The sequence below is a fragment of the Cetorhinus maximus genome, chromosome 10 (assembly GCF_964194155.1).
Source record: "Cetorhinus maximus chromosome 10, sCetMax3.hap1.1, whole genome shotgun sequence".
NCBI classification, from domain to species: domain Eukaryota; kingdom Metazoa; phylum Chordata; class Chondrichthyes; order Lamniformes; family Cetorhinidae; genus Cetorhinus; species Cetorhinus maximus.
The window spans coordinates 5,540,717-5,561,538 of NC_135888.1; the positions used below are offsets into that span (position 1 = coordinate 5,540,717).

The 20,822-nt window shown below is 45.4% G+C and overlaps 1 protein-coding gene across 1 annotated transcript in view; it reads left to right on the forward strand.

The window, feature by feature from the left end:
• Positions 1 to 20,822, forward strand: part of adgrd2 (adhesion G protein-coupled receptor D2) — a 191,064-nt gene that overhangs the window by 38,803 nt on the left and 131,439 nt on the right. The window contains exons 12-17 of the mRNA XM_078551262.1: positions 425 to 530; positions 4,764 to 4,819; positions 5,838 to 5,964; positions 6,316 to 6,419; positions 7,351 to 7,453; positions 16,008 to 16,161. Coding sequence (XP_078407388.1) covers positions 425 to 530; positions 4,764 to 4,819; positions 5,838 to 5,964; positions 6,316 to 6,419; positions 7,351 to 7,453; positions 16,008 to 16,161 — 650 coding nt within the window. The remainder of the gene's footprint in view (positions 1 to 424; positions 531 to 4,763; positions 4,820 to 5,837; positions 5,965 to 6,315; positions 6,420 to 7,350; positions 7,454 to 16,007; positions 16,162 to 20,822) is intronic.

Below are 20,822 nucleotides of genomic sequence, written 5' to 3' on the forward strand. Positions count from 1 at the left end.
TATGGAAGTAGCTTTGTGTGATATACTGTTAAACTTGTACCTCATTCTGAGCTATGCAGGACTTGGGTATGTGGGCCATATCTACAAGTGGCGTGTGGACACTGCACATCAGCCAAAAGGAAACATTACTTACATGAATTTCTTAGTAATATGGTTTTGTAACTTAAGCATTCTGATAGTTTCGTTAATTAGCCAGGTGTAAAATATATGTAAATTCTAAGGCGAGTTATTTTTATTTTACCATTTCATGTATTTAGAATTAAATCTGTAAACAATAATATAATGATATCAACTTTTTAATGTTCCGCACTGCATATAATATTGATAACGATAGTATGGTTTTTGATGAAGATTTGAGATACTTTAAACCTTCAAAACTCATGGTGCTTTGAGTCCATTTTGATGTTCTCCGTGCTGTCCACAGACATGTAGGAACGCAGGTTGCATCAGCAATTATTTCATCAACTGTGTTTCAAGGGGGCCGGGCAGTCAGCACACCTACACAGTACACGCTGCAACACAGAGTAAAGGTAGGAGCTGGTCCTTTACTGCTGATCACTGCATTGAAGTCAACTAAGTATGTCGAGTAATGTGTGTTTCTTTTTAACTAGCAACTTGCACCTGTGTTGTCAGCTTAACTCAGCCAGTAATGCTGCTGCCTCTGACTTAGAATGTTTTGGGCTGAAATGTCCCTGGATTTGGGTTCATACTCTAGGAACTCCAGTGTGGTATTGAAGGAATGTTGCATTGTCAGAAGTGCCATCCTGAGGACAAGATATTAAAACAAGGCTCTCCCTTACTTCCCTGTTCTGTCTATTGCAATGTTTCACATAAGTATTACATGACACTAATAAAATCAGAACTTTCATAGGAGATGGTAGAGAGAAGGTTCACTAGTTTGGTTCCTGGGGTGAAAAGATTGTCCTACGATAAGAGGCTAAGTAAACTGGGCCTATCCTCTCTGGAACTTAGAAGAATGAGAGGTGATCACGTTGAAACATGCAAGATCCTGAAGGAGTTTTTCAGGGTAGGCATTGTTTTTCCTGGCTGGGGATCCTAGAACACCGGGGCATAGTCTTAGGATAAGGGGTCAGTCACTTAGGACTGAGACGAGGAGAAATTTCTTTATCAAAGTGTTGTTAATTTTTGGAATTCTTTACCCCAGAGGTTTGTGGATGCTCCATTGTTTAATATATTTCAGACTGAGTCAGATTTTTGGTGTCTCAAGGAATCAAGGCCAATGGGGAGTGGGTAAGAAAGTGGGGTCGAGGCAGAAGATCAGCCACGATCATATTCAACGGTAGAGTAGGCTCGAGGAGCTATATGGTCATCTTCTCCTCTTTCCTATTTTCTTATCTTTTTAATGCTACATAATTTTCTAAATTCAGGTATAAATTGTCTGTTTTTATTTTAATGAAAAGCCTGATTGAAAGACCAAGATCCACAGTGCAAGACATCATTGACCTTGAGATTAGAAGATGAGAAACTGAGGTGGAATAGATTAACTTGGGCCTGCTCCTGTGCCCTGGAACACCAGGGTGTAGTAGGTCACAAAGAACGTATGGCACAGAAACAGGCCATTCACCCCAAACAGCCCATTGCCTGTGTTAATGCTCCATTCGAGCCTCCTCCCATCTTTCATACGAACATATGAATTAGGAGCCAGAGTAGGCCACTCGGCCCCTCGAGCCTACTCTACCATTCAATCAAATCATTGGCTGACCTGATTGTAACCTCAACCCCATATTCCCACCTACCCCCCGATAGCCTTTCACCCCCTTGCCCATTAACAATCTATCTAAATCTGCCTTAAAAAGATTCAGGCTCTGCTTCCCTTTGAAGAAGAGAGTTCCGAAGACTTACTATCCTCTGAGACAAAAAAATAAATTCTCCTCATCTCTGTCTTTAATGGGCGACCCTTTATTTTCAAACAGTGACCCCCTAGTTCTAGGTTCCCCCCACAAGAGGAAATATCCTTTCCACAACCACCTTCCAAGTTCCCTCAGGACCTTATGGGTGGAGTTTTAGGCCCTGTGGCCTGATCGAGGGTAAAATCGCATGAGACGTCCCTGGGTGAGCATCCCGACGTCATCGCGCACTCACGTGATATTTCACTCAGCGGGTGCACGCAAAAGTTGGAAGCGCGCCGACCGACCATGAAGCAGACAAGTAAACCCATCGCCGGTGCAACTCTCTGTGATTTTTCGTGGCCCGTCCAACCTTAACAGTTAGCGAACGGGTAAATCGGCCAGGTGGCCTTCACATTTTTCATCAAACCTCATCCAAGGGTGGGGGAGGGGAATGAAGTCTCCATTGTGAAATAAAATAAAAATAAATATCTGTGGACAGCATTTATATGAGGTATGCTTTCAGGTACTTGATTGTGGTGCGTGGGACATTTTTTTGCAGCTTCATTTCATCATTTGCAGGTCTGCAGGTCCCTGAGGCAGCTCCCTGCCTTCAGAGAGCTCTCTCGCAGCTCTCTCTCACCCCTGCCCGCGGTGACATCGTCTCCCGCCCTCTTCCTGTCCCCACCCCAGCAGCGCTGAACATTTCAGCGCACGTTTGAAGCTGGCTGGCTGTTAATTGGCCAGCTAGCCTGAAATCACAGTCGGGGGCCTATTATAGTTGGGGGTTCATTTCCCGGCCAGTCCCGGGCCCACCAATTGCGCGCTAAATCCGACGACCTAAAAATTCAGGCCTATATGTTTCAATCAAATCACCTCTTACTCTTCTAAACTCCAGTAGATGCAAGCCAAGCTTGTCCAACATTTCCTCATAAGACAACCCTCCCATTCCATATATTAGTCTAGTTATCCTTCTCTGAACTACTTCCAGCACATTTACGTCCTTCCTTAAATAAGGAGACCAATAATGTACACAGTACACCAAATGTGGTCTCACCAATGCCTTATATGGCTGAAGCATAACCTCCCTACTTTTATATTCAATCCCCCTCGCAATAAACAATAACATTCTATTAGCTTTTCTAATTATTTGCTGTACCCGCATACTAACGTTTTGTGATTCGTGCACTGGGACACCAAGATCCCCTGAATCTCAGAGCCCGGCAATCTTTCACCTTTCAGATACTACGTTTCTTTTTTATTCTTCCTGCCCAAATGGTCAGTTTCACATTTTCTCCATTCTCCATTTGCCAGATCTTTGCCCACTCACTTAACCTATCTATATCCCCTTGTAGCCTCCATATGTCTTCTTCACAACTTACTTTCCTACCTATCTTTGTATCATCAGTAAATTTAGCAACCACTCCTTCGGACCCTTCATCCAAGTCATTTCAATAAATTCTAAAAAGTTGAGGCCCCAGCACTGACCCCTGTGGCACACCACTCATTACATCTTGCCAACCAGAAAATGACCCTTTAATGCCTACTGTCTGTTCCCTCTTAGCTAGCCAATCTTCTATCTGTGCCAATATGTTACCCCCTACACCATGCGCTTTTATCTTCCGCAATAACCTTTGATGTGGCACTTTATCAAATGCCTTTTGGAACTCTAAGTGCAGTACACCTCCTTTATCCACATGTTACTTCTTCAAAGAGCGCCAATGAATTGGCTAAGCATAATTTCCCTCTCACAAAGCCATGTTGACTCTGCCTGATTACCTTGAAGTTATCCAAGTGACCGTCAGCAATTGGAACAGCTGCCCTACAGCCAATAAATGGCAGATTGGCTGTTCATTAAGCTGAGGCGGGATTACCACCGCTCAGAAACAGGAAGTCCCGCCTCGGAGAGCCGCCGGCCAATCGGAGGTTGGAGGCTCTCCAGCTCTGGCATTGCCAGCGGGACAGGCGGCCGCTGCCAGTGATGCGGCAAGGCCGAGAGGAGGAGAGCTGCACGTGGGTCCAGCCAAACAAGAAGGGCCTGGGGTGTCGCCAGGGCCAAACTGGCAGGCTCTGGTGAGGGGAACGGTGGGGAAGGCCAGGGCGGGAGGGAGCCTGGGGGTCGTGGGAGGCTGGTTACACCTTGGTAGGCGGGGCAATCCGATGGACCAGTGGGACCCATTAGAAAGAGACCCTCTCCCCAGCCCACCCCCTGCACTCGCAAGGAGACCTACTGGGCTGGCCAATTGGCGTGGGCCTTTCCTGCCTGGCATTAATTGCCTATTTAAGAGCCCCAATTGGTCCATGGGTAGGTGGGCTGCTCAATGGCCACTCCATGACTGGTAAAACTACGGCAGGTACAGTGCCAGCTGGATTTAAGGTGCCCCTCTTCCTTCAAGCCTGCTGACAGTGGGGGACAGTAAATCCAGCTCATGCACTCCTCCTCACCCCATTTTCTCACATTCACTGGGCCCAGTCAATCCAGGACACCCAGTTGGCAGACCAGGAAAATTCGCCCCTCATAAAGCACAAAATAACGGTCAGGTAAAACGAAACCTGGGCCTTCAAAACCTGTAGACTGTAAGAGGAAGTGAGGACGGAGAGTTGGGAATGCAGAGAGAAGAATCTCTTCAAGTTTTGATACATTTTAATACATTTTTATTTCGATTCAGTGAGGTGGCAGAGGTAAACATGAGAAGGGAGAGCATGGAGCATTTGGAATGTTTAGAAGAATATTTGAGCTGCAGTTACAGGCTTAGGCAACATTTAACTTGCATTGCAAATGGAGAAAACACAAAAGTGCTATTTACAGCAGGAGTAACAATAAAAAACTGGAAAGTCGTTGTGACCTCCAGTACTTCAGAGTTACATCTGTTGAATTATCCAATATTCAGTTAAGTTTCTTTTTTTCCCCTTTAGACTGTTCCTTCTCTTGCTGTTGATTCAATCTGTGTCTTCTGGAATTTTAGTTTGAGGTGAGTATCCCACATTTATCAACACAGGAAAAATCAATGTTTTAATAATAATAGTAACAAAGTTTACAGCATTACATTAGTCAGTTCGAATGTTAAAAGAGGCAGAAAGCAGGGGTGAAAAAGATCAGCTTTAAGGCATTGTGACCCACGCCTGATTCGTGCCTGGTTTACAGGTGCTACTGTGGTAAAGGTGGCTTTGCAGATATCTCAGGTGCCTACCTAAAATTGGTATGAGGTGAAGTGAGTGTCCTACCAACCGAACCATAGCTCTCACTCTATGAAAGATTTCTGTCTGAAACACTGAGGAGAATTTTCGCTGCCATTTTACACGGGCGGACCAATTAAGGCCCGCCCGTGGATGAGGTTCCATGATAAAGGCGAAGGCCGCCTGGGCTCTTCACCTGCCCCCCCCGCCCCCCCAACCTTAAGGTTGGACGGGCAGCCCCGTTAATTATTGTAATTGATATTTTAAATGGCCTTAATAAGCCTTTGACAGTTTGGCGGGTGCGTAGCGAACTCCGGTGTGTGCCCGCCAAACTGCAAATCGGAATGACGCGCGGTGATGTCTTCGGCGATCAGGGCCCATCCCCCCACCCCGACCAGAAGATTCAGGCTATTGGCTCATCTGTTCTCTTTAAAGATGCCAACGCAAGTTGTTATCGCATTTATATTTATATGTCCGTAACTTGAAACAGATTTACACATCATGGGTGATTCGATCTGTAACAATGAGTAACCATTAATTAGTCATTATTTCAATATAGGATAGGCTGTAATTGAATATTGTCAAATCAGGATGTAAAAATGAGTTAACACTGGTCCAGCGCCTGGATTATCATTGCGAATTGTTTCAGAATGAAGAATTAAAACAGTATTAGGTTAATTTCTTTAACCTCGCACTCCATCATAGCTTTGTGAGCACATTTGTTAAAAGATGTTTTTATGCCAAATTGTTAAAATATTTTAAGAAGGTGCATTTGAATGTATATCACCAATGTATTCAATTGTACACTGACAGGCCAGAAAAAGGCGGAGGCTGGTCTACAGATGGCTGCAGAGTAGTAAGATCCGAGCTTGAATCAACAGCTTGTTTTTGCAATCACACTACAAATTTTGCTTTGCTTTTCCAACTTTACGAAGTGAAGGTAAAATCACAAAGTAATAACATTTTATCTGTTTTTGTAGAAAATGTTTTTCTTATGTAAATACCTATACATTTGTAGGAAAAAAATCTTAGTGTGACTACTGTACTTAATCATTATAATCATTTTAATAGCTTTCTCACGTAACCCGTTCTGAACCAAGTTTTGTTGTGTAGTATATGAACCCAGTTTGTAACATCACAGCTACATTGTAAATGCCAGGGAAGTCCATTTGATAGGTTCAGTCCCTATTGTCGGAGTCACTATGATGATACTCATCTTTAGGTTATAATTATGATCACTGATACTGTTACAGTTTTTTTGATCAAAAAAAATTATACACCCTGTTTCTAGAGAAGCTCTCATGAAGAAGCTGTCCTTATGAATTTAACACTGATTGGCTGCACTATATCTCTCTGTGCGTTGGTGATCACACTGATTCTATTCTCAGTGGTGGGGTTAGTATTCTCTTTTCTTATTTTCTGGTAATTCATATATGCTATGCACCTGCAAGTATCTGTGTTGCAGCGGTTTACATGCATTTTTATTTAAGTGTGCACTTTTAACAAGTGTAAGTGTGGACAATATAATGTATCAATCAAGCAGTATGGGACCAGGCGCTTCTGCTGGTGTACTCACCGGCCTGCATCCATTACCAATCAATGGCTGGTGAACCCCATTAACGGAAGCCAGGAAATTTCCCAGAATTGCTCCCCAAATGGAGTGTCCACCACGCTTGGGGTAGCGTGTTGGTAGAGCGCGAGGAACTGACTTGCTAAAGTTTATTTGACTGGTGGTGATTTATTTTGTGCGTGTGGAACAACGAGGGGTGCATTGCTGGGAAATGGGAAACTTTGTACTTCCTCCCAATGAAGTTGCCAGTAACTATTGAGTGGTAGCAGCTCTGTGCTATATGGGTGGCATCTGCTGGGAACTGGTTGAGACACCTACAGAACAATTGTTTGATCAAGCGGATGAGGAGAATTCTCGATCATTCTCTCAGTCTGTCTACCAGATTAAGAAGACGATACCACCCAGTCTTGCAAGAGAATGTAGTCTGACAAAAAACTACTGCGGATGCTGAAAATCCAAAACAAAAACAGAATTACCTGGAAAAACTCAGCAGGTCTGGCAGCATCGGCGGAGAAGAAAAGAGTTGACGTTTCGAGTCGAAACGTCAACTCTTTTCTTCTCCGCCGATGCTGCCAGACCTGCTGAGTTTTTCCAGGTAATTCTGTTAATGTAGTCTGACATCTATTTACAGTTAATTCGAAAGCCCAGGGATTATAGAAGCAATCACAAGACGATATGTTTTATATCCTTCACTGCATTTATAACTGTCATTTGAGTTAATACTGCTTTTACATTCAGTCAATATTTGTCATGCAGTGTCCCAAAATCAGATCGAACCACCGTGCACAAAAACCTCATCTGTGCTCTGGTTGCAGCAGAGGCTCTACTCATAGCAAGTGACTCAGCAAAAGCAAACCAGGTAAAAGAGAATTGTTAAAAGGCACAAGTTAATTATGCAAATAATCGACCAGAACTTTGCTTGTCCAGAAAGAATAAAACGACAGCTAAGGGTGAAAAGGGACAATTGGCAAAAGAAATTGGATAGAGAAAATGAAGACCCATTATTTTTTTACAAATTTTAAACCAGTTTGACATGTTTTAAGGAGATTAAAGCTCAGTATTGGGCTGACCAGGAAACTGATGTTTTGTTTAAAAGCAAAAAAACTGCGGATGCTGGAAATCCAAAACAAAAACAAAAATACCTGGAAAAACTCAGCAGGTCTGGCAGCATCTGCGGAGAGGAGCACAGTTAACATTTCGAGTCTGAATGACTCTTCAACAGAACTAAGGAAAAATAGAAGAGAGGTGAAATATAAGCTGGTTTAAGGGGGGTGGGACAGGTAGAGCTGGATAGAGGGCCGTGATCGGTGGAGATAACCGAAAGATGTCATAGACAAAAGGACAAAGAGGTGTTGAAGGTGATGATATTATCTAAGGAATGTGCTAATTAAGGGTAGAAAGCAGGACGAGCAAGGTACAGATAGCCCTAGTGGGGGTGGGGTGGGGGGAAGGGATCGAAATAGGCTAAAAGGTAGAGATAAAACAATGTACACTTAAAAATAATGGAAGTAGGTGGGAAAAGAAAAATCTATATAAGTTATTGGAAAAAAACAAAAAGGAGGGGGAAAATCGGAAAGGGGTTGGGGATGGAGGAGAGAGTTCATGATCTAAAATTGTTGAACTCAATGTTTTGTATAGCCAGAGAGGTGGCTGTTAGGGAGAGGGAATTATGTCAGTGGGAAGAGAGTGGAAGCTGTACCTGAAAACAATAGACTTTATTCATCACACTGTTTAGTTGGAGGAAGATTTGACTCATCTAGGATGGGACAGGATACTGGGATAGATAGCACTAGAATAGGGTATTGTAAGCTAATAGGTGGGGTCAGAATAAAGGATAAAGTAATAAAGTCTAAATCAAGGTTACTGTGCATGTATGTGGATGCACAGTGTGTGTTAAGTGAGATTGGGGAGTTACAAGCGCAGACGGCCATGTGGAAATATGATGTTGTGCCTATAAAGGAAACTCGGATCAAAGAAGGGCAAGACTGGATGTTAAATATTCCTGGATACAAGGTGTTCAGGAAAGTTAGGAAAGGATGAAAAGGGGGAGGTGTGGGATTGGTTAAGGAGAGCATTGCAGTTCTGGAGAAAGAGGATGTCCCAGAGAAGTCAAGGACAGAATCTATTAGGCTACAGCTAAGGAACAAAAAAGGTGTAGTTACATTGCTCGGTTTAGTCTGTAGATCATAAACTTGTGGGAAGGATGTAGAGGAACAAATTTGCAAAGATATTACAGAGAAGTGCAAAAATGAGAAAGTGGTTGTAATGGGGGACTTTAATTACCCGAATATAGACTGGGGTAGGAGCGTTTTCTACAGCAGCATGTTTTCTTTCCAGCAAGAAAGGAGGTATTGCTGAACCTGGTTCTTGAGAATGAGCTGGCCAAGTAGATCAAGGGCAGAATTTAACGCCTCGTGGGCTGGCGTGCGCCCAACCCGATTGGGCGAAAATAGCACGAGAAGACGTAGGACGAGCATCCCGACGTCATCTCACACGCGCGCAATCTTCAGGTTGGCAAGTCCATGCGGGTGTCGGAGCTGCGCCCGCCATCAATTAAGAGGCCACTTAAAGCCATTAAAAACCCAATTGAACCTGATTTTATGTTGCCCGTACGATTTTGCGCTCGTCGAATGGGCAGACGGGCAGCCCAGATTTTGCAAAACCTCACCCAAGGGCAGGATAAAAAGGGTCAGCAGCATTGCCAGTGTGAGTAGCGAGGAGTTCAGGAGATAGTTTGCTTATTTGAACATGGCAGCTTCGTCTCCATTTTAAGCATAATTCTTAGCATTTCTAGGCTTCATTTCAGGACTCATTGGTGTCTCCAAGGCCCCAGGAGGATGCTGACCATGTGGACCTTTCCAGGTATCAGACAACCTCCTGTTACCCTGGTAATGGGGATTGTGGTCTCTGCTGGAGGTACCATCTCTGAGGAGGAAGAGAGGGGCAGAAGAGAGCAGAGGCCAGGTGTCCCAGTGCAGCTTCCAGGGGAGGGACCTGTGGGAGAAGAGGCGCAGGCACAAGGGGCACAGGGCCAGCAGGTAGTCCAAGGCGGAAGGGGCTGCAGAAGACTCCACTATCCTGCTGCTAGGGTTTACAGGCGGCGATGCAGCTACCTCCATATGTCCAAGGCGCAATGCCGAAGGAGGCTCTGCTTCTCCAGGGAGACAGTCACCTCCATTTGTCAGACAATTGGGCCTGAGGTCAGCTCCAACTATGTGGGTGGACACTCCATGCTAGTGGCTCTGAAGGTCACAGTGACCCTCAACTTCTGTGCATCCGGCTCTTTCCAGGGATCAGTGGCAGATCTTTGTGGAGTCTCCCAATCAGCTGTCCACAGTTGCGTCAAGCTGCTTACAAACGCTCTGTTCAGGCGGGTAATGACATTGATTCATTTCTGTTTGGATGAGGCCAGCCAGGCTGAGCAACCAGAGGCTTTGCAGCGACTGCCGGGTTCTCCCGTGTCCAGGGTGCCATCGACTGCACACATGTGGCCATCAAGGCGCCAGCGGGTCAGCCGGCTGCCTTTGTCAACAGGAAGGGATTTACTCCATGAACGTCCAGGATGCAGATTCTGCAAGTCTGTGCAAGGTACCCTGGCAGCTCCCATGACGCATACATCCTGAGACACTCCCAGGTGCCGGGCCCAACTGGATGGATGGCTGCTGGGTGACAGGGGCTATCCATTGAAGAGGTGGCTTATGACACCTCTCCGCCACCCAAGAACAGAGGCAGAGCAGCGTTATAATAGGAACCACGCCTCCACAAGAGCGGTGATAGAGAGGACCATAGGTCTTCTGAAGATACACTTCCGATGTCCGGACCGTTCAGGGGGTGCACTACAATACCCCCAGAGCGGGTGCCACTGATCGTGGTCGCATGCAGCACTCTCCACGATCTGGCACTGGCAAGGGGGGACCCATTGAAGGAAGAGGATCTTGAGGCAGCTGCACAGGCCACAGAGGATGAATCCAGTGGTGAGTCCGAAGAGGAGCATGGTGAGGAGAATGCTGAGGGTGTGGAGGCAGATCTCTGTATCCTTTAGGGAGGCAGGGACACCAGGAACGCAGTGAACCAAAGCTCCTTCAGCGAGGCTACCAAAGATCTGCTTCCACCTCATGCCAGGGCTGCTGCTTCTATCCCGGATGTCTGAAATGACCCCTCATTTGAACCCAAAATCCACTTGGTGCTTGTGCAATAAAGTTTAGAGCCACTCACATCCAGCATTATACACTGGCATACCCTGTACCAAACAAAAAGCTGAAGCATACTCAGGCCATTACGGCAAAAAGAAAAGTTCTCTCATTTTGACAATCCAAAGAAATTTACATAACCTTCTCTGGTCTTCATTCCCAGACCAGGAAACATAAGCAAAACATTACATAACAGAAGATCACCTGTGACCAGTCCCTCTTGTGCTCCTGGTGCCTTAAGCTTAAGTTTGCAAGTGTTACATCTTGCTGCCACCCCCTGCTCGCTGGCACTGGCATTGGAGACAGCCTGCTGACTCTGCTGTCCTGTTGGCCTCGATGACCTTGGCAGTCGTCCTCTGGCCAGTGGAGCCTATGCTGGCCCCGCCTGGGAGGGAACAGCCAGTGCCATGACTGGCATCTCCCCAGTCACCGCAGCCTCATCAGATGCCACAGTCACTGGTGGAGGAGCTGCTGCCATCATCCAGAGCGCCCTGAGAGGAGCCCGCCAAGATGACAGGCAGCTCGTGCGCCAACGTGAGGTTGCTCTGGACCTCCCTGCTTACCATTGATGGATGGGAACCTAGCAGGGATACTGGGTGCCTCATCCGTCTCCCACTCTGGCACTGACCACCTGAGGTTATTGCCTGTGGGAGAGCTTGCAGGTCCGAGCACAATCCCTGGAACCCTTGATTCTGTCCCTGGAGCTGCTTCTCCATGAGGGTCACCACTGTCTCAATGGAGGAGGCAGTGCGCTCGGCCATGAGGGTCAGCGCAGTGCTCACACTCCGCATAGACTCCTCCACAACAGAGACGATGGCACACAGACCCTCATGGATCTCCGCCAGATCCTCCTGCAAATCACGTTGGACATCCAGCATCTGCTGCCTAATGGACGACTCCAGAGGCTCATCATCTGCCTTGGACTCAGCATCATCCTGGTCCCCAGCAGTCCTCTGACTGCCAATGCCCTGGGCACTCTGCCTCTGTCTGCTCCTCAAGTGAGTGTGAAGTGCCCTCACTGCTGTGCTCTGACATTCTAGCTGAAGATCTAACGCCCACCGAGGTGCTGGTATCTGCGCTGGTGTCTGGTTCAGAGTGCGGGTGTGACGCAGGTGCATGTGGAGCCTGGCAGTCCTCTGGCGTCAGGGGTGGCTCTTCGGGGTCCAGCGATTGAGTACATGCTGGCGAATCTAAGGGAGAACAATGACACGTCATTAGTTTCAGCCATCACACTGTCACTGTGCAAGCCAGACACTTGGTGCGACAATGGAGATCCGCATCATGGTGCCCTCGTCTTTCAATGATCAATGGGGAACCCAATTTTGAGGCTCCCACCAATGATGAGACTACACAAGAATGCTTGCAGCATCTGAAACTCATTCCTGTGTGGACTGCACTCTTACCGTCGTCTGATACTCCAGCCTCTCTGCGGCCGGTTGACCGAGGTGTGCGGCACCTCTCCAGCTCCAAAACGTCCTGCTCGAATCTAATTAGGATTAGGAGATTTGGTGGGGGGCCTCCACCTGTCCATGACCTTTCAATGTTGTTATGAGTTATTGTCTCCCGAAAGGACAGAGGAGCATTGATTGGTCCACTCTCTACCTGCAGCGCCATTGCAGCCTGGCCAACCCCAGCTGAGGAGCACCTGGCAAGGCACATCCGAGTCGTGGCCCTCGAGCTGCAAGTCACTCAGTCCAAGCAGCCAGGGCTCACCCCCTTGGCCAGCTCCAGTGTCATTGGCAGTTGGCACTCAGACTCTAACACCCCTGAGCTCCAAAGAGGGACGGCCAGACCTTAATACTTCACCACACTGATCCCTGCCAACACACTGATCCCTGCCAACACACTGACCCATGCCAACACGGTACTCACCCTGCCCGAGTGCAGGAGGCCGTTAAGTCTTTTGCGGTATTGGACCCATGTGCGTCGCACAACATCATGGCTGCTGCCCTGTGCTGCCACCTCCTCCCAAGCTCTTTCTCAGGTGCGGTGGCCTCCTTCTTCCATCTCTGGGGATGAGGGTGTCCCTCCTGGAAGCCACCTCCTCCAGGAGGACCGCGAGGCACTCGTCCACAAACCAGGGGTGAGGGGGGAGATGCCGAGTGCCCACGCGACCTGGCTTCCCACTTGGCGTTTCCAGCCGCACTTGATGCCATCGCTTTGATCTTCAGAACGCTGCAAACACGTTCTTCCCCCCAGCCTTCAGGGAGCAGCCTGTGCCGTTTTAAGACCACCCGCTGGGTCGCCATTGGACCTGGCGGCTAACAGGCCCCCGCCTGACCCTTCCTGACCATTAGGAAGACACATTTCACGCTGGGTGGGACTGGGTGGGACTTGGTGGGACTGGGTGGGACTGGGTGGGCCAGCGTGAAATCACAGTTGGGGGCCGATCATGGGCAGTGGCCCGTTTCCTAACTGTTCGCGGGTTCACTGCTCACGCGCATCCACCAAGGGTAAAGTTCAGGCCCAAGTGTCAGTTGAAGTACATTTAGGGGACGGTGATCATTATATCATAAGGTTCAGGCTGACTATGAATAAGGGCAGAGAACAATCCAGAGCAAAAGTAATTAACTGGGCGAAAGCCAACTTTGATGGGGTAAGTATGGATCTGGGCCCAATGAATTGGAGTCAAAGGTTGGCAGGAACATTGGCAACTGAACAATGGGCTACCTTCAAAGAAGAGACGAGGTATATTCCCTCGAAAGGGGAAGGGTCGGGCAAACAAAGCCAGAGCTCCCTGGATGACAGAAGAGATAGAAATTAAAATAAAGAAGAAGAAGTATACCTATGACAGACAGGTAGAAAATACAATTGAGAATCAGACCAAATGTAGAAAGTTCAGTGGGGCGGTGAAAAAATAAACAAGAGAAGCAAAGAGGGAGTATGAAAAGAGATTGGCAGTCAACATGAAAGAGAATCCCAAAGTCGTCTATTGGCTTGTAAATAGTAAAAGGGTGATAAAAGGAGGAGTGGGACCAATTAGGGACCGCAAATGGGGTTTACTGGTGGAGGCAGGGGGCATAGCTAAGGTATTAAATGAATACTTTGCATTTGTCTTTACTAAGCAAGATGTGTGATCCAGGCCAAGGTGAAACAGGAGGTAATTCAGACACTGGAAGGGTTTACAATTGATAAGGAAGAAGTATTAGATAGGCTACCTGTACTTAAAGTTGATAAGACACCAGGACCAGATGAGATGCATCCAGGGATACTGAGGGAAGAGAGAGTGGAAATTGCAGAGGCACCAGCCATAATTTTTCAGTCCTCTTTAGACTCAGGGGTGGCACTGGAGGATTGGAGAATTACAAACATTTCACCCTTGTTCAAAAAAAGAGTGTAAAGGTAAGCCCAGCAACTAAAGGCCAATCAGTTTAACTTCAGTGGTGGAGAAACTTTCAGAAGCAAGTAAGTCAGGACAAAATTAATAATCACAGACGAATGCAGGTTAATTAAGCAGATGCGGATTTCTTAAGGGAAAACTGTGTTTAATTAATTAGCTGGAGTTTTTTGAAGAGGTAACAGAGAGGGTAGATGAGGGCAATGCTGCTGATGTGGTGTACATGCACTTCCGAAAGGCATTGGATACAGTGGCACACCACAATGTGAGTACAGAGGCAGGCAGGTCTGCCCACAAGCAGCAGGTAACCATTTAAATAAGGTTAATGGCCTATTAAGGCCAACTGGAATTTTCCAGTCAGCTAAGGGCTCCCCATGGCATCGGGGATATGGCCCCACCTGCCTGAAGGTGGCCTCCCGGTGGCAGACCTGTGGGTGAGGGGGGGGAGGGGTGTGGTTTGGGGGGGATGGGGGTTGACAATGTGCCTGACAGATTTTGAGTCTCTCTTCACTTACCTGGCCAAGCTGACCAGCAGCTGAGGCTATTTTTTAATTTAAAAGTTGGAGAGAGAGGTTGCTTCCATTTTAAAGTGCCCTCTTTCTCTCTTACCTGTACTGCAGGCTGCTGCTCCTTCTAGCTGGAGAACTCCCTATTTGCCCTCCAGTATCAAGAGCTTGCCTGCCCTCCTTAACTGGTCGATGAGCCCACCCTCTGGCCACTAATTGGTCAATTTGGGGAAAATTCACTTCCCACACTATGCGTAACCCCCCATTTGACCCCAGTTTCAGGGTTCCAACCCAATACCTAAAACATGAAATAATAGTTGGAGAGATTGGATGGGTTGCAGATGTTTCTGTAGAGGTTGAAAGGCAGAGGGAGACAATCTAAGCAAAGGGAACCCATGTTGGCAACGCCATGGGGACAGGCAAGATTAGTGATGAAGTGGTCAGGAGCTGGCTGGGAAGTAGAAAGCGATGAGGTTTAGGGATGGCAGGTGAAGGGGAAGATGAGAGAAAGGCTGTAAATTCTCAGGGGATTGGAGATAGTACGGATGGATGAATGGTGGAAGCCAGGAACAGGAAATAGAGGGGCAGGCGATGTTGACAGATAAAAACAAAAAGCATCTTTACCGAAACAGTGGAGTTCACTGATAGGCTGAAGAGTATTTTCTGATTTTTCAATTGTAATAGACTTGTCTGTTTAATTAAACAGCCCTGAAATTCCTCTGGAAAACTTTCACGTAGGGTTGGAGGTGCTGAGGGGGATTGGGGGCAGGGGGGTTAAAGATTTGAGTTTGGGCAGAACCCCTTCCTGCCCCTTAAATATGGCCCTGAATTCACTGCAGACCCTGGATCACGGGGACTGTATTTTTTGGACGAGCCCCTGCTTTAGGAATGGCTTCTCTGTATCTCCAGCCCTACAACTCTCTAAATTCCCTGCACTCCTCTACCCCTAACCCTACACCAGTGGAAACACTGATGCCAAGGATGCACAGGTTAAGGCTTCACCCAGGTGCAAATGGAGGAAAATATCTTGTGACCTCAGGGCCGTGGAATTAGTAGTTGAATTGTGTACAATTATATATATTATTGCAAAATACTTTGTGCTTCATGTATTACTGAATAAGATGTAATCTGCTGATTGTTAACATTATATTAAATATTGGGGAAAATATAACTAGTTTAATATATGTTAGATCACATATTGAGTAACAAGAATTTTTGTCAGTTATGGCTAGAATTTTGTAGAAAGTGCATTGAACTGTAAAGAACATAATATTGCCTTATTTATCCTTGAATGCACATCCATTTTTCTCAGTTTTCAGTAAAACTCGTGTAAGAGAAATTGGCCTGATTTAAAGTGTAACCCTCTATTTTTCCCACTAGGTGGCATGTTCTGTCGTGACAGCTATGCTACATCTGCTCTTCATGGCTGCTTTTGCCTGGATGCTGGTAGAGGGAATACTTCTCTGGAGTAAGGTTGTCACTGTCAATATCAGCGAAGAAAAGAGAATGAAGTACTACTATCTGATTGGTTGGGGTTAAGTATTTCACTGTTCATTATACTGTTCTTGTTCATATTTGTCCTCAACCCTGCTCTTAACTTGGGTGAGTGATGAATCATGAGGCTAGGGGGGCTGGAGAGTAAAAGAATTAGTTAGAATAGTTACAACACAGAGGGAGGCTATTTGGCCTATGTTGTCTGTGCCAACTCTCTGTGAGAGTAACTCAGCTAGTCCCACTCCCCTGCCTTTATAGTGAGTGTCAAGTCAACATGAAGCACAAGCTTATTTATTTGACTTATTTGAATTAAATTCATGTGTTTATTTCAACCCCAAATGAAATTTGATTGACCATAATTTTAGATATATTCAGAATAGCAGCTGCTAGAGATAGGCTAACAAAGGATGTGGGAAATAAATGTGCAATCCAGGATGCAGGTAGAGTAACCCTAGTGAAAGAGGATGAGATCAAAGAGAGGTGGGGCTAATCATTTAACTGACTTGTGAATGAAGAAAACCCGAGAACATAGACAGAAGAGCTGGTTGCAAATTAACAAATGGTAATTAGCATCAATCTGGAGGAAATCAGAATAGCACTGAAAAGAATGAAAAACGGCAAAGCAGGAGGACCAAATGAGATACCAGCGGAAGTATGGACCTGCCTAGGTGACTATGGGACCCGGATCCTGAAGGAGCTACTCAATTGTATTATGATAAGAGAGAAAATCCCAAGGGCATGGAAGCAAAGCATTTTGGTACCAATATTCAAAGGATAGGGAGGCATTCAAGATTACAAAAACTACCGTAGAATTAAACAACTATCCACATGTCAATGTATCAGTAATTACATTGCATAGCAATTACATTGTTAAAGACAATTGCTAGTTAAAACAGGTGATGGGCATTGGTTCTTCCATCAAAACAGTAAAAATAGATACAGCTAGAACACTCTGGTGTAGGAGATACTAAGAAGTCTGTAACACTGATGAGCTGCCTTATGAATAAACTCACTTGTGGAAACAGACTAGTTTTGGACTTGTTCTTCCATGTCAAGCACTTATTGTGAGTAACACCACATAACCTTGAAGATGTGGGAGAAAGCCATGGACTGGAGACGGAGAAAAACAATGGAAATCCACGGAGATCAGTTCAGATTCATTCGGAAGGAAGAACCACTGATGCCATTTTTGTGTTGAAACAAGTGATGGAGAAATATCAGGAAGACCGATGCAACACGAAGATTGTATTCATCGATTGAGAGAAGGCTTATGCCAGGTGCCTTGGGAGGAAGTCTGGAGATGTGGAGTCCCCAAGAAGTACGCACACTAATTACAGGACATGTACAAGGAGTGCCAGACAAGAGTAAGAAGCAGTGTGGGAAAGAGTGAGAAATTCAGAGCCAAAGTTGGATTACACCAAGGATCATCACTGAGCCCCGTCTAACTGTTTGTCATGGATGTTCTAACTGAGCAAGTGAGACAGGAAGTGCTGTAGTCAATGATGTTTGCAGCTGACAGTGAGCTTTGTGGTGGGGATGATGAGGATATGCCTGAATATCTGGAAAAAAACATTGGAAGACAGGGTATGAAGATCAGTAGACCAAAAACCCAATTTATAGACTCAGTTTGAGCCTGTTATGACCCAGCAGTTGGTAAAACTGAGTTATTTAAAAATCCCAGAGGGAAACTTTAAACAACTGTCATAACCTATATTTTTAAGTGGTATGTTTGAGATGCAACTCTAAATTCAGCAATCAGACAACCAGTTCTCGAGAGTTTTTATATCAAAATATGTGAGACATTTATTAATATACACATGGCTATAAATTACTACTATCATAACTTTTAACAAATTCCCAAACTAATCTCCATTAAGGCAACAGCAACCCATAGACTTAACCAGACATCAGGCAAAGCATTTTCACCTTACGAATTCAAAATGAGATTCTTTTCACTTTGGTTCCTGTGGAGACAGTTGGAGGCTTACAGCAACTTTGATCTTACATTGCCTCTGCCCTGAACATACAAAACTACTGTCTGTTATGCCCTGGCACAGCTCATTGAATGTAGATTCTCATTGTATCACCAGCCTCTTTGAACTCCATCTCTTCTAACAATAAAACCCCTTTCATAGTAGCAACTTTATTAGTAATATAAACATATTTCTTGGTCTCTGCTAGCTAGGTGCCAGATTTCACTCCACTCCTTGAATGTTGTATTCAAAAAATGCAAATGCACTCTACCTCTCTCACATCTCAAAACTGGTACACACCAAAGCATCCAGACTAACTGGCTTTAATTCAATTAAGACACACCCACATACACAACCTCTATTTTAAAGGAAAAGCATTTTCCAATAACATATACATTAATAGCTTCATGACAGCCTAAGGAGAAGAATCAGAGTGAAGATATAAAGATTATGGGTGAAGACTCGAAGAAAATGAGTAGTTTCAAGTACCTGGGGTCAGTGGTGGCAGACAATGGAAGTATGGAAATGGAAATTAAGCAACAGATTAGCTCTGGTTGGAATAACGGAAGAAGTGTGGTGTTATATGATGGAAAAGTATCACTGAAACCGAAAGGAAGAATCTATGAGATAGTTGGGAGACTGGCCTTGTTATATAGTGCAGAAACCTAGGCAAAATCAAGAAGAGGGGAGCAACAGCTGGATACTAATGAGATGCAGATGCTGAGATGAATGCATGGAGTAATGAGAAAGGACAAAATCAGGAACCAGGACATGGAGGGTTTAGTGAAGATTGTAGGTGCATTGAAGACAGTAGCTGAGAAGAGATTGAAGTGGTCTGATTATCTGTTGGAGAGAGAGAGAGGAAATGTGGTGAGGCAAGTGATGGAGATGGGACTGCCAGGTAGAAGGGGAAGACCAGATGGAACAATGCAGTGGTGAGAGACTTCAATGCAGCAGGATTGGAAGAGGAATGGGTAACTAATGGGAGAAAATGGAGAAGGATGATCAGCCAGAATTGTAGCAACCTCAAATAAAGTGGGAGAAGCCAAAAGAAGAAGAGATTAGTGAAGACTTCATCTTGTTTAGTTAAGGATATAATTAGCCAGTCAACATGTTATGCCTTTATTTGAAAGTACTCAGGTAGCTATTTAAATTGTATTTTTCAAACCTTGGGATTAATTTGAGGTTTTTTTCCTTATTTCTTTGTGACAGCTTTCTAAAATATCATTAAAATGTTAAGTTCAAATTTAGAGATCCCAACCATATCCTCAAGGGTTCATCACATTTATATAATATACAGATCTTTATATTTATGGGAGCACTAGTATCTTTCTTTTTATTCATTCATGGGATGTGGGCATCACTGGCTAAGCCAGCATTTATTGCCCATCCCTAATTGCCCTTGAGAAGGTGGTAGTATAAGTACACCCATAGTGCCGTTGGGGAGCGCATTCTAGGATTTCGACCCAGCGACAGTGAAGGAACGGCGATATATTTTCAAGTCAGGATGGTGAGTGGCTTGGAGGGGAATTTCCAGGTGGTGGTGTTCCCATGTGTCTGCTGCCCTTGTCCTTCTAGCAGGTAGCAGTCGTGGGTTTTGAAGGTGTTGCCTAAGGAGCCTTGGTGAGTCCTTGCAGTGCATGTTGTAGATGGTACACACTGCTGCCACTGTTCATCAGTGGTGGAGGGAGTGAATGTGGTGCCAATCAAGCGGGGCTACTTTGTCCTGAATGGTGTTAAGCTTCTTGAGTGTTGTTGGAGCTGCACTCATCCAAGCTGGTGGATTATATTTATTATATTTAAAGATTACAAAGATTATAATTTTTAAAAATGCAAATGTGAATTGCTAGCCCTTTATCTGCAGCGGGACTGGAATATTGCTGTGTTAATAAAAGGCTACTGATCCATGCTTCTAAATACTGGGATAGAGAGTTCACCAAAGGACAAAGAGGGAGAGAAAGATGACAAGAGAAATTAAGGACTGGAAGAACATGAGTCAGGAAGATAGACAGAAATTAGGAGAGCAAAATAATCACGCTTTAGATAGGAGTATTTTGGGACATTAGATCTGGCACCTGTAGCATGCTTGGGTGCGACAGGTGACTTTGGAGCTATAGTTCCCAAAGCTATCCACCACTGTGTGCTTCCCCACAGGTCTGGGTCTGTTGTAGAGTAATTGATAAAGATTGATTTCCGAGATTGGTTAACAACTCGATTACCATTGCATCAAGTGACTACCAGGATGGTAGATGGCAAATGAGATGTACCTCGGCTTTAGAAACAAATACTGCAGGTGCTGTAAATCTGAAATAATAAACTGAAAATGCTGGAAATACTCAGCAGCTCAGGCAGCATCTGCAGAGGGAGAAACAGAGTTAACGTTTCAAGTTATCAGATGGACCCTGGTCTCTTTTTGCCCAGGAATTAATATGTTCTTATGTTCGGGGGGGTGGGGTGGGAAACGAGTGGTGGAAAGAAGGAAGGAGGCTTTTCACCATATGGGGGAGGGTCTTGCTTTTTGTGTAGGGGGTGTCACTTCTTTGTGTATGGAGGTTTAAATTTTATGTACAGGGCTTGCACACTTGTACATGGGCCCAAGTCATTTGTGGGCCCGCTCACTGGTTTTAACACATGTCCAACCCACAGCTCCAACAGGCCTGACCTGTATACTTGACTGCAGCTTGCATGGCCCACCATCCAGCCTTGTGTCTGCGTTTAGTGCCCGTAC